The sequence below is a fragment of the Chiloscyllium punctatum genome, chromosome 49 (genome assembly GCF_047496795.1).
Source record: "Chiloscyllium punctatum isolate Juve2018m chromosome 49, sChiPun1.3, whole genome shotgun sequence".
Classification (NCBI taxonomy): Eukaryota; Metazoa; Chordata; class Chondrichthyes; order Orectolobiformes; family Hemiscylliidae; genus Chiloscyllium; species Chiloscyllium punctatum.
The window spans coordinates 55,354,759-55,368,985 of record NC_092787.1 but is presented as its reverse complement, the minus strand read 5'-3'; the positions used below and the strand labels follow the sequence as shown (position 1 = coordinate 55,368,985).

At 41.6% G+C, this 14,227-nt stretch overlaps 1 protein-coding gene across 7 annotated transcripts in view; it reads left to right on the top strand.

The window, feature by feature from the left end:
- LOC140469200 (pappalysin-1-like) overlaps window positions 1–14,227 on the top strand; it is a 323,835-nt gene that overhangs the window by 176,006 nt on the left and 133,602 nt on the right. For all 7 annotated transcript variants that reach the window (XM_072565489.1, XM_072565488.1, XM_072565487.1 and 4 more), the window contains one exon: window positions 9,425–9,593. In XM_072565489.1, coding sequence (XP_072421590.1) covers window positions 9,425–9,593 — 169 coding nt within the window. The remainder of the gene's footprint in view (window positions 1–9,424; window positions 9,594–14,227) is intronic.

Sequence of the window (14,227 nt, the reverse complement as noted above, 5' to 3'; positions counted from 1 at the left end):
GACGGCTGGAAAGTGGGAAGCCTTCAGGAATGAGTTAACAAGAATCCAGAGAAAGTATATTCCTGTCAGGGTGAAAGGAAAGGCTGGTAGTTATAGGGAATGCTGGATGACTAAAGAAATTGGTTTGGTTAAGAAAAAGAAGGAAGCATATGTCAGGTCTTGACAGGATAGATCGAGTGAGTCCTTAGAAGAGTATAAAGGAAGTAGGAGTATACTTAAGAGGGAAATCAGGAGGGCAAACAGGGGATATGAGATAGCTTTAGCAAATAGAATTAAGGAGAATCCAAAGGGTTTTCACATATATATTAAGGACAAAAGGGTAACTAGGGAGAGAATAGGGCCCCTCAAAGATCAGCAAGGTGGCCTTTGTGTGGAGCCACAGAAAATGAATATTTTGCATCAGTATTTACTGTGGAACAGGATATAGGAGATCGTGACTGTAGAGAAATAGATGGTGACATCTTGCAAAATGTCCAGATTACAGAGGAGGAAGTGCTGGATGTCTTGAAATGATTAAAGGTAGATAAATCCCCAGCACCTGATCAGGTGTACCTGAGAACTCTGTAGGAAGCTAAAGAAGTGATTGCTGGGCCTTTTGCTGAGGTATTTATATCATCGATTGTCACAGGTGAGCTGCCAGAAGACTGGAGGTTGGCAAACGTGGTGCCACTGTTTAAGAAGGGCGGTAAAGACAATCCAGGGAACTATAGACCGATGAGCCTGACCTTGGTGGTGGGCAAATTGTTGGAGGGAATCCTGAGGGACAGGATGTACATGTATTTGGAAAGGCAAGGACTAATAAGAGATAGTCAACATGGCTTTGGAGGTGGGAAATCATGTCTCTCAAACTTGATTGAGTTTTTTGAAGAAATAACAAAGAAGATTGAGAAGGGGAAAGCAGTAGATGTGATCTATATGGACTTCAGTAAGGCGTTCGACAAAGTTCCCCATTGGGAGACTGATTAGCAAGGTTAGATCTCATGGAATACAGGGAGAACTAGCCATTTGGATACAGAACTGGCTCAAAGGTAGAAGACAGAGGGTGGTGGTGCAGGGTTGTTTTTCAGACTGGAGGCCTGTGACCAGTGGAGTGCCACAAGGATTGATGCTGGGTCCTCTACTTTTTGTCATTTACATAAATGATTTGGATGCGAGCAAAAGAGGTAATTAGTAAGTTTGCAGATGACACCAAAATTGGAGGTGTAGTGGACAGCAGAGAGGGTTATCTCAGATTACAACAGGATCTTGACCAGATGTGCCAGTGGACTGAGAAGTGGCAGATGGAGTTTAATTCAGATAAATGTAAGGTGTGCTGCATTTTGGGAAAGCAAATCTTAGCAGGACTTATACACTTAATGGTAAGGTCCTAGGGAGTGTTGCTGAACAAAGAGACCTAGGAGTTCAGGTTCATAGCTCCTTGAAAGTGAAGTCACAGGTAGATAGGATAGTGAAGAAGGCGTTTGGTATGCTTTCTTTTATTGGTCAGAGTATTGAGTACAGAAATTGGGAGGTCATGTTGCGGCTGTACAGGACATTGGTTAGGCCACTGTTGGAATATTGCGTGCAATTCTGGTCTCCTTCCTATTGGAAAGATGTTGTGAAACTTGAAATGGTTCAAATAAGATTTACAAGGATGTTGCCAGGGTTGCAGGATCTGAGCTACAGGAAGAGGCTGAACAGGCTGGGGCTGTTTTCCCTGGAGCATCGGAAGCTGAGGGGTGACCTTATAGAGGTTTGCAAAATTATGAGGGGCATGTAAAGGATAAATAGACAAAGTCTTTTCCCTGGGGTGAGGGAGTCCAGAACTAGAGGGCATAGGTTTAGGGTGAGAGGGGAAAGATATAAAAGAGACCTAAGGAACAACATTTTCATGCAGAGGGTGGTACGTGTATGGAATGAGCTGCCAGAGGAAGTGGTGGAGGCTGGTACAATTGCAACATTTAAGAGACATTTGGATGGGTATATGAATAGGAAGGGTTTGGAGGGATATGGGCCGGGTGCTGGCAGGTGAGACTAGATTGGGTTGGGATATCTGGTCGGCATAGACAGGTTGGACCGTAGGGTCCGTTTCCATGCTGTACATCTCTAAAATTCTATGACTCTATAACTTGGATATCTCAAATTTTATACATCTTTAAGATACTACATCTGTCAATTTAATGTAAACACATCTGACAGTGCACTAAAATGGATTTGTAGACTTTCATGGTCTAGTTACATTGTTGCATGGAAGACAGTGAAGATTGCCAGATCACCAATGGAGAATTACTACTCCAACCATTCAGAATGTATATAAACATCTCGAGCATTAAAATTTAGGAAAAACAGCCCATCGCTAAAATTGACAAGCAGGAGGCTGTAAGAACACAACAAGCCAGGCAGCATCAGGAGATGGAGAAGTTGACGTTTCAGGCGTAACCCTTCTTCAGGAGTGGGGGTGGGTGTCAGGTGAGCTGCATATAAAGGGGGTGCTGAGGGCAGGGTAGTGAAGTAGGGATAGGCGAAGACAGAAAGAAGGCACGGCCTGGTTGGTGAATGGGAGGAATGAATCTGGTTGGTGGCTGGGAGGAGTGGAAGGAGGGAGAAGGGCTGGGAAGGGAGTCGGGGGAAGGGAAGGGAGGTTATTTAAAATTGGAGAACTCAGTGTTGGGTCCGCCGAAGGAGTGCCGAAGTTGAGGTATTGTTCCTCCAATTTGTGGTTTGGTTCATTGTGGCAATGGAGGAGGCTAAGGATGGTCATGTTGGAAAGGGAGTGGGAAAGGGAATTAAAATGGGCTGAGATGCTCAGAGAACCGTTCCCTAAATTTACATTTGGTCTCCCCGATGTAGACAAGACCACACCAGGAGCACCTGATGTAGTAAACTAAGTTGGAAGAGAGGCAAGTGAATGTCTGTCTCACCTGGAAGGATTTTTTGGGGCCCGGGATGGAGGTGAGGAGGAGTGGTGTTTTTCTGAAGGAGGCAGAGAACTTCTTTAAAGTGGGCATTCTTTGAAGGGACTTTGCAGGGGAACAAAAAGTTGGTAAAGTTGGACAAACATAAGAGTACATACCAGAAAGATTCTCAGTTCTTGACTTCAGATGCTCCTGTTTTGCAGTTGTATCCAGATCTGGAGATTGATTTATGATACCTACTCATTTAGTTTAATAGTAATGAAAATATACACCAGATTAAGATTTGGAAATGAGAACTTAGAACAGTAAAGGAATTTCACGGATTGCAATTAAGTATTCACTCCAACAAGGTTGTTACTTCTGGCATAGATTCCAGACACCATGACCAGTACCTTTAATCAAATCATATCGCAATACATGATGCTGAGGTATACAAATACCCATTTCATCTTCAGTCATGTTTTCCATGTAACATGTCAGTACAGTCAGTCTGTTATGTTTAAGTAGTGTACAAAAACATAAGTAAGTGCTTAACCTGGACTACGTATGTGCAACTGTGATTAGTGCTGTAAATAAACTTCAAGATGTTTGTTGGCTTTAGAGTTATAGGGTCATACAGTCAGAGTTGTACAGCATAGAAACAGACCCTTTGGTGAACTCGTCCATGTCAATCAGATATCCTAAATTAATCGAGTTCCTTTTGCCAGCATATGCCCCATATCTCTTTAAATCCTTCCTATTCGTAAAACTATCCAGTTGCCTTTTAAATGATGTAATTGTAGCAGCCTCCACCACTTTCTCTGGCAGCTCATTCCATACATGCACCACTATCAGTGTGAAGAAGTTGCCCCTTAGGTCCCTTTTAAATCTTTCCCCTCTCACCTTAAACCCTGCCATTTTCCATCTCCATTGCCATTAAGTCATAGAGGCATAGAGTTGTACAGCACGGAAACAGAGTCTTCAGTCCAACTCATCCATGCTGATCAGATATCCAAAATGAATTGAGTCCCATTTGCCAGCACTTGGCCCATATCTCTCTAAACCTTTCCTAATCATGTACCCATCCAAATGCCTTTTAAATGTTGTAATTGTACCAACCTAATGTAATTCTACTGACAGCTCATTCCATACACAGGCACCTCCTTCTGCATGGAAGAGTTGCCCTTTAGGTCCCTTTTAAATCTTTCTCCTCTTACCTTAAACCTATGCCCTGTAGTTTTGGACTCCTCTACCTTAATGTCTCTCAGCCTTTCTCCAAGGATTTTTTTTTAAGGGACTAGTTTCACGCTGTTCAGTCACTCTTAGCTGATTTACCACATCTTTGTTTCTCTTTACATGGATGCACGCCCTTAAAACAAAGGACTATTTCCGTCAGTTAGTTCAAGTTGAACATTCCAAAAACTTCATGACCGCGAAATGTTTTGTTTTAATAAGAGGAGATTTAGGAACCTGGGAGTAAGATTGGAGGGAATAGGTAAATTGGTGAAATGTACCACAGTAAACAGAGATCCATCTGCGAAAACAGGGTCCTGGAGGGATTGATAGTTGTGGGGAAAAACTCAGTGATGAATAGTACAAATGCAAGCATAGATAAATAATTTTGTATAATTACCTTTGACAATCAAAATATGATCATACAAATCTTGCCATCAGGACATTAGAAGGTTGCATCAAACAGTTCGGGATTAGATTATGTCAAGTTCTTGAAATGACTGAGCTGGTTGGCCAAATGACAATTTCTTGAGTCATTTTCTTTCAGTTCTCATGCTACAAGGTGGATATGTTGCAAAGACATCAGGAATAAGAAAGCACAAACTATCAGACACCAGTTTTATTCAATGGCACAAGCATTTTGTAAGGCACAGTCTTTTAAAAAAGGACCATTAAAATTAAAAGAGAGTGAACAATTGCAGGAGGAGTGATCAGCAAGTGATAACCTCATGGGAGGATGAATGGCCAGGCAATTGTTCTTGCAGGCTGGCCAGTGTGCCAAAGACCAGCTGTTGTGGTAGTTCGCTTCTGTGGTTCCATATAGTTTATTCAAAGTCACTGGTGGTTTGGCCTATTGCATTACCCAGTACAATTGACAAAAAACCTGAAATCTCAACTTATAAATTCACAATGCAATATATATATTGGCTGGAAATAAATAGCAAAATATCAGAGGGAACAGCCGCTTTTTGTTTCTTTTCATTGCTCTGACTGCATTTGTTGATCCTCCAGTTTTCGAGCAAATATTCTCACTGACCGGGATGCATGGTATATCTGGTGGATATTCATTCACATCAGAACTTTTGATCAAACAAAAATTCTGAACACCGAGGATATAGAGAGCACAATAAATCTGTTCAGGATTGGTGACTGGGTCAAATGTAGACAGAGCTCAATGAAGCCCAGAGGACTGTTAATTAAACATCTATTTTACTCATGCCATGGTTAGAAAAGTTAAAATGAAAATAATCAAAAAGTGAAGAAAATAGAAAGCCATTAATGAGACAAACTCATAAGGCAATTGATTGCAAAACCCTTTGGGATCTGATGGGATTAGTTTCAGACATTCTGTTGGAATAGAAACCTGTTGGAATATTTGGTGAGTTTATGTTGGCAAGAATGAAAAAAATCGATAAATCCTACGAGATGTGTTATCGGAAATAATCATTTATTTCACTCTTCATAAAAAACATAACTATTGGTACTCAGTAATGTTTAAATATCTAGAGCTTGTGAATCTAGTACTATGATTACTTGACATTTTAAAATGGGATCATTGCAATCACATTAAAAGTAATGTATTGTAAAAAATGAGAGTCACAGAGAACAATTAAAAACATCTCCTTTTATGGAAACATACTTGATCCCAGATGCCTCTGAGTCACTTGGGAGTACAAATAACACCCCAGGTTAGGGACAAAAAGTCAACTGGAATTCCAGCTGCTAAAACCCTAATATATTTTGCATCTGTTTAGTACAATGAAGCAACAGTGATTCAATGTTCCTGCTCAGGGATGAAGAATTAAGGATGCAATGGTAAAGCAAATCAGGCTGACCCACTGTTACTTGCTTCCTGTCAAGTAGGAAAGTCAAACTAATACCAATATTTATTGATAATTTCAATCTGTGTCTCGCACCTTAGCACCAAGTCACCAATCCTTCCCCTCACTCCAGTAAAGAGCTGTACTTAAATGGAGCCATAAATCACAGTTTCTCGAAGCACATCTCCTCACCAGGGCTGTAGGATCTGGGAACTTACCATGTTTCACTATGGTAATTTTCTGACCAAGAAACCCAACCTTTCATATGGCAGTCTGGTACAGTTCTTCTGCAGTATCATAGTTGGACTGGGTTGTCTTGCAGACACTTTCCATTGGACCCAAGGCAATGAATTGGCTTTGAACACCACTGACTATGTAAATGTTTAAAATCCATCCCATAAATGCACTATTCTGTACCATACATGTTCATCAGGTAATGTGTGACAATGTATCCCTCTGAACACACAAACATGGAATTTTTAGTCCTGGAACCTAAGAATTCCAGTTTTGGATGATGTAGTTGTGAGGAAATCAGCACATAATATAATAACTACAAGGTTGTTCACATGTCACTACAATGTTCAGAGTTGGGCACGGTGAGTAAGGGGATGATCAGAGTTTAGCAAGGAGTCTGTGAGGAATTGGTTAAGTTAGGACTTGGTGATTGAGGAGGCAGTCCTGATCATGCAAAGTCACAACTAGATCAGATTTAGCTGAGTTTGTGGAGAAGACTAGATTCATTAAGGTTATTTTAGGGAGGCAAATCAAATTTGTCAGTGAATAGTTGGTACCCTTTATAGAAATCAGCTATTAAGTAAATAACATAACTGCATCTTCTCATCTATAAATGTGCAATGTACAGCCAGACTGTGCTGTCACCAACAAATACTGGGAAAATTACCTCATGCCCTTTACTTATAACAATCGATTTTGAACTTCAGTGTTGTAAGATTTTGAACAGAAATTTTCTGTGTCTATAAATAGTACAATAGCAAAGTTGTTAAAAATCAATGACTGGGTCAAATGGAAAGAAAATCTCAGCTGGTCGCTGGAGTATGTGACTTAATACGACTTAACAACATTGGTGCTTCTTGTTTTTGTTATCAACTTGGGCTGTGAAATATCTAACACCACAGCTGGCAGCTGCTACCCTCAATAATTGAAATTCGGACCCTTGACATCCACCCTGGTGCAGCATGTAACAGATATCTTGTTTTATCCTGTGTTTTACGATAACAAAAAGATGTTTTTATTTAAATTATTTGAAAGCTTTTTGACTATCAAGGTCAGTCTTACAATTTTCGCTTGAAAGAGCTGAGGCTCCTTAAAGTGTTCTATGACTGACACAGCCAAGTCAATGAAGACTAAGGAGATCAAAGCACTGTGTTTCTGGGCATGTGTACCTGTTCATCAGCAAGGTGCCAAATCTAAGCATTGTAAGCACCATATCATTTTATTTTCTGCATTTCTGACTTCAGAATAGATGAACTAAAAGGACTGGTTTGAAACTGAAGGACTGTGGAAGGAATTTTGACACTTCAAAATAAAAGTTTTTGAAACTCATTGCATGTGTTGCTTTGTTTACAAAGTAAGGAAGCTATTTGATTAGATTCTCTACAGTGTGGAAACAGGCCCTTTGGTCCAACGGGTCCACACTGACCCTCCGAAAAGCAACCCACCCAGACCCATTCCCCTACATTCACCCCTGGCTAATGCACCTTACACTACGGGCAATTTAGCGTGACCAATTCACCTAACCTGCACATCTTTGGACTGTGGGAGGAAACCGGAGCGAATCCACGCAGACACGGGGAGAATGTGCAAACTCCACACAGACAATCACCCAAGGCTGGAATCGAACCTGGGTCCCTGGCGCTGTGAGGCAGCAGTTCCAACCACTGAGCCACCATGCCGCCCTTGTAGGAATCATGACATCAGTGTTTATGAGCAAAGTGGGATTTGGCTGGGAGAAAGTGGGAGAAGGGGATGGGAAAACTTATCAGCCATGCTTGAATGGCAGAACAGACTCAATGGGTGGAATAGCTTAATTTCCGCTTCTACGTTTTATGGTCTTATGGTCTTATGGCAACAAGTCACTGATTAGTTATGGCAATTATGTCTAGTCGTGGAAGCTAAACTGCATCATTGATGGCAACTCTCGATTCCTGTGTACCTGATCAACCTATGTGTATGAACAATGCAGTGAAAAAACTTCAAAATCCTGAAAGGGCAAATATTATGTCTCTCTCTCTCTCTTTGCAGTAAGATTACCTGAAGCAAACCACATATTTTCTCCCACTAGTTGCTGTCAACTGTTGTATTCAACCAGTAATTAAAATGTTTCATATCCAGTGCATCAATTGCCTTGTATAAAGAGATGAAAAGACCCTAAGGAAGGGATATGAAAGAACAGAAATTACTGGCCAGCATAATGCTTATCTGAGTGAACTGCTGCTATTGAATTGTAGTTCCGTGGTTTTTTTGCTCTCCATCCATAACAACATTTATTTTTGTTTGCCTGTGTCTTTATGTATGCACAGTCTTTAAAAGGTGGTGAGGACTTTAACTGGCAGCACTGTATGTTGACAGTTCATGGCTGTTTATTTGTGATTAGAATTTACTTAATTCTAAAAAGCAATATTTCTCATTAATAGTTCTAGTCAATGTCTTTGGTTAATGTGTAGAGTAATACAGTCATATAGCACGGAAACAGACCCTTCAGTCCAACTCATTCATGCTGACCAGGTTTCCCAAACTAAACTTGTCCCGTTTGCATGCTTTTAGTCCATATCCCACTAAACCTTTCCACTTCATGTACCTGTCCAAATGTTTTTTTTAAATGTTGTAATTGTAACTGTATCTGCATTTACCACTTCCTCTGGCAGTTCATTACACATATGCACCATCATCTGTGTGAAAAAGTTATCCCTCAGGTCCCTTTTAAATCTTTCCACTCTCATCTATATCTGCTAGTTTTGGACTCTCCTACCCTGAGGCAAAGACCTTGGCTATTCACCCTATCCATGCCACACATGATTTTCTAAACTTTTATAAGGTCACTCCTCACCTTCCTATGCTCCATGGAAAAAAGTAGTCCCAGCCTCTCCTTATAACTGAAAACCTCCAGTCTCAGTAACCTCCTTGTAACTCATTTTTGCATCCTTTCCAATTTAATAACATCCTTCCTATAGCAGGGACTCTAGAAATGTATACAGTACACTAAAAGTGGTCTCACCAATGTCCTGTGCAGCTGCAACATGATGTCCCAACTCCTATACTCAATGATTCCAACAGACCGGTAAATCAGTGACTGCATGTTTTGATCAAAGCATTAACTTTCATGACCACCCTGGAAGTAGTGGGGTCTGAGGATCAGCACACTTTCCCAAGTGGATCATAACGGTATTTTTTTGTAAACTAAAGGAAAAAGCAAGACCATTTTACCACATGAAAATTGCAACTTTAACGTTTGCACAATTTATTTCCTCCCTGCCTCAGTTGTGTCCACTATTCTTGTGAAGCTACTGACTGTCAGGAACTCAACCTGCAAAATGCGGTGGTGAACTGCACTGGCACTGGGCGCTACAATGGGGACCAATGCACCGTGTTCTGCCAGCGAGGCTACATGCTTCACCTGCGAAGGGATGAAGACGCCTCCCAACTTCAGGTCAGTTCATTGTAACAAAACATTTTAGTGTTTCATTCCATTATTACTCAAAAGGCTTTTGCAAGCATCTCAACATTTGAGACGAGCAATGCTTTCTCTTATATCCCGTTAGAATATGTAAGAGGAATCAAATTGGCTGTAGTAGCACTAGCCTGCAGTATTATAAAGGTGGCATTAATATTCCCAAATAGACATCACAGCTTGTGGCTGGTGGAAACTGAGTAGAAGATGAGAGCTCTAGATGTAATCATTCTTTGATGTTATGTTGAACTTTTTGCTTGTTGCACTTAGAGTATGTCTTTCAAACTTCACTGTTTACTAGTGAAAATGAAAACGATTAATCCAGCCGTAATAGTAACTAATGACCATTGACTCTTTTTTGTGTTGCCATTCCAGTCCAATCACATGTCCAACACTTCTTTGTTCAGTTTCTTTTCCAAGACAGTTTCCATTAGTATTGCTTCACTTTTCAGTACTTTCACAAAAATACTTCAGTAATTTTCAATAGTTTAGACATCAGTATTCCTGCATAATTATCTAACAAGATAACTGACAGGGATTCTAGGAGCATTCAACGCAAATGTATTTTTTTTTAAAATAAGGCAGGACATAAAGTCACATTTTAACATTCCATGCACTTTGTCACATCATCAGCAAATATGAAGGATGGGCTGTCATTACACAAAGAAAAGTTTCCAAATTTGCAGCCATCCAGCTTAGAAACTACTTGTTAGGTGGATATTTGAAGGGAATGTTTGGTTTTGACCAGGTCTGAACAATGAACACAGTGATTGTTCTGTGTCCAGCTGCAGCAAAGCACCTAAATTGCCCAAAAGGAAAATTCCCCTTTGGATATTCACAGGAGTGCTAATAGATTAAGCTATTCTTTTTGAAACTTTATGGCCTCATGGACTAGTTTTGACCACCTGAGAAGGCCAGAAAATATCCTATTGTGCTTTATTTCATTGCTCCCTTGGTTGTATTGGATGTTGAATCCTCACCACGGTTCACCATGCTGGGTACATCTGGTAGATTAGCTACCACAATCCTCTTTTCTCATTGAATTTGCTTCATCTCGCATGGTGAAGCAAAACTACTTAGCAGTCTAATGAGAAGAGGCTCTCTTTTTTTCTCATCTGTGGGATGTGGGTATCACTGGCTGTGCTAGCATTTATTGCCCGTCCCTAGTTGCCCTTAAGAAAATGATGGTGAGCTGCCTTCTTGAACCGCTGCAGTCCATCTGCTGTGGGCTGACTCACAATGCCAGTAGTGAGGGAATTCCAGGATTTTGGTCCAGTGAAGGAATGGTGGCGATATATTTCCATGTCAGGATGGTGAATGGTTTGGAGGAGAACTTGCAGGTGGTGGTTTTCTCATATGTCTATTGCTCTTGACCTTCTAGATGAAAGTGGCCATGTGTTTGGAAGGTGATGTCTGAGGATCTTTGGTGAATTTCTGCAGTAAATCTTGTAGATAGTACACACGGCTGCTGCTGAGCATCGGTGGCGGAGGGCGTGGATGTTTGTGGATGCAATCCCAATCAGGCGGGCTGCTTTGTCAAAGATGCTGCCAAGCTTCTTGAATGTCGTTAACAGCAAATACATCCAAGTTACATTGGCATGATAGACATTGTTACTAAAAACTATGAGGGCGACCTTGATGATAGGTTGAGCTCCTTTATGATCCAATGCATTTCTCTCACCAAGTCCATAATCAGACGGGGCAATGCTGAAAGCACACCTCAGCATTAACCTTTACACTCCCAGAAAACAATCTGAAGGACCCCCAACCCACCCCACCGACCCCCCCACCCCCTTGCTGCCTCACACACCGTCCACAGCAATGTTTTGGCTCCCCTAGGAGATTATACACTTGTGGGTGGTAATGAGCTAGGTAGTGGGGTCTGATGGTGGTACTGTAGCCAACACATTTTTAATGATGGTGGTCAAGTCATCATGGCATCATTTTGGGTGGGTCAGCTGGTCTCTTCCTGTCCATCAACTTTGCGTGTATGTAGACAAGCTTTTCTAACATGGGACAATTTGGCTTTAAAATATAATAAATACAGCTAAAATATAATTTTTTAACATGTATTTTACTCCTGGGTCCTTGTTCAAGTTAGCACGCAGCTGTTTTAAGTTGGCATATTCCATAAAACTGAATGAGAACTGCCAACTGAAGGCAGCTGCAAGCTGACTGACCAAAACAAAACAGGTTCCTGTTTTAGTCCTTTCGTATTGTTCTTTAGATTTCTGCAGTTTCCTTCAGTCAGTAAATGCCCCAGTCTTCCTGCTGTAATATGTAGACTTCAAGCTGGCAAATTGATCCAAAGACTGTTGATCCAAAATAGTACATCTTAGATGAAAAAGAAAATCATAAATGTTTAATTATCAGAAAACCCAGAGGAGACACATCTGGTTAAAAACTTGGAGGGTGTTTAGTTTCAATAAAACACAAACCTCCAAGTGAGTCCCCCTGCTTTGATCCCGTTTTGTAATACATTTAAAACCACTGATTAGTACAGAGCAGAAGGAGATCCCACAGCCCTTTTATTCTCTATAATATTTGAAAGAAAATAAAAAAGCACCAGAATCTTTCAGAAATGTTCCAGGAGGGAAACCCTTACACTGTAAGAAAGACCCGCAGAATTTCTAGCAATTAAGCAGCAATCAGAGACTAGTACCCTCACAACTGGGTCATGACAAAGCAGACGCTATGGCTGTTACTACACAACAATCATCTCAACTCCCAAGATGAAGGATCGCTCGTGAAAAAAGTAAATGCTGGACGTGGACTGGGGGCAATTGGAATGGGGGTGTGGGGTGCGGGGGAAGGTCCTGGTTTGGAGGTCACAGCGGACTTGGAAGCTCATAGCAGCAATGCCTTGACCCAAGGCCCAGCCAGCCCCCAGTCGTGAACAGATGAATGTAGATCAAGAGACCCTCCTTCACGACCCAAAGTGACAGTGCCCACACAGGGTTCACCAGTCAGGTAGGCTGGCACCTAGAGGTGGAAAGTAATCCCTCAGTTGATGCCAGGTCTATAAGGTGGAGCTTCGGCCTTCCAACCAGAATTTAATTTGACTATAAGACAGAGGTGCAGAAATTAGGTTATTCAACTCATTGAGTCAAGATCAGAGTGGTGCTGGAGAAGCACAGCAGGTCAGGCAGCATCCGAGGAGCAGGAAAAATCATGTTTTGGGCAAAAAGCCTTCATTAAGAAGGGTGAAGGGTTTTTGCCTGAAACGTCAATTTTTCCTGCTCCTCGGATGCTGCCTGACCTGCCGTGCTTCTCCAGCACCACTCTGATCTCTAGCATCTGCAGTCCTCACTTCCATTCAGCTCATTGAGTCTGCTCTGTTATTCAGTCATAGCTGATAGGATTGTCAACCCCATTTTCCTGCTTTCTCCCCGTAATCTTTGCTTCCCTTGGCAATCAAGAACCTATCTATCTCTGTTTTAAATATACTCAATGACTTGGCCTCCACAGCCTTCTGTGGCAATGAATTCCATAGAAACACCACTCTTTGGCTAGGAGGTTCCTCCTCATCTCCATTCTAAAAGGTCTTCCCTTTACTCTAAGGCTATGCCCATGGTCCTCGTCTCTCCTGCCAAAGGAAACGTCTTCCCAAAGTCCACTTTGTCCAGGCCATTCAGTATTCTGAAAGTTTCAATCAGATTCCCCCTCATTAGAGAACAAAGAACAAAGAAAATGATGGCACAGGAACAGGCCCTTCGGCCCTCCAAGCCTGTGCTGATCCAGATCCTCTATCTAAACCTGACACCTATTTTCCAAGGATCTATATTTTTCTGCTCCCTGTCCATTCAAGTGTCTGTCTGGATACATCTTAAATGATGCTTATCGTGCCCACCTCTACCACCTCCACTGTCAATGCATTCCAACTTTCCATGCATATTGCCCTTAAACCTTTCCCCTCTCACCTTAAACTTGTGACCCCTAGTAATTGAATCCCCCATTCTGGGAAAAAGCTTCTAGCTATTCACCCTGTCTATACCTCTCATGATTTTGTAGACCTCAATCAGGTCCCCCCCAACCTCCGTCTTTCTAATGAACATAATCCTAATCCACTCAACCTCTCTTCATACGTCGCACCCTCCATACCAGGCAACATTCTAGTGAACCTCCGCTGCACCCTCTCCAATGCATCCACATCCTTCTGGTAATGTGGCAACCAGAACTGTACACAATATTCCAAACGTAGCTGAACCAAAGTCCTATACAATTGTAACATGACCTAGCAACTCTTGTACTCAATACCCCATCTAATGAAGGAATGCATGCCGTATGCCTTCTTGATCACTCTATCAACCTGCGTTGCCACCTTCAGGATACAATGGACCTGAACACCCATATCTCTCTGTACATCAATTTTCCGCAAGGCTTTTCCATTTACTGTACAGTTTGCTCTGGAACTGGATCCTCCAAAATGCATCACCTTGCATTTGCATGGACTGAACTCCATCTGCCATTTCTCTGCCCAATTATCCAATTTATCTACATTCTGCTGTATTGTCTGACAGTTCCCTTCACTATCAGCTACTCCACCAATCTTAGTGTCATGATTTGGAGATGCTGGTATTGGACTGCAATGTACAAAGTTAAAAATCAGACAG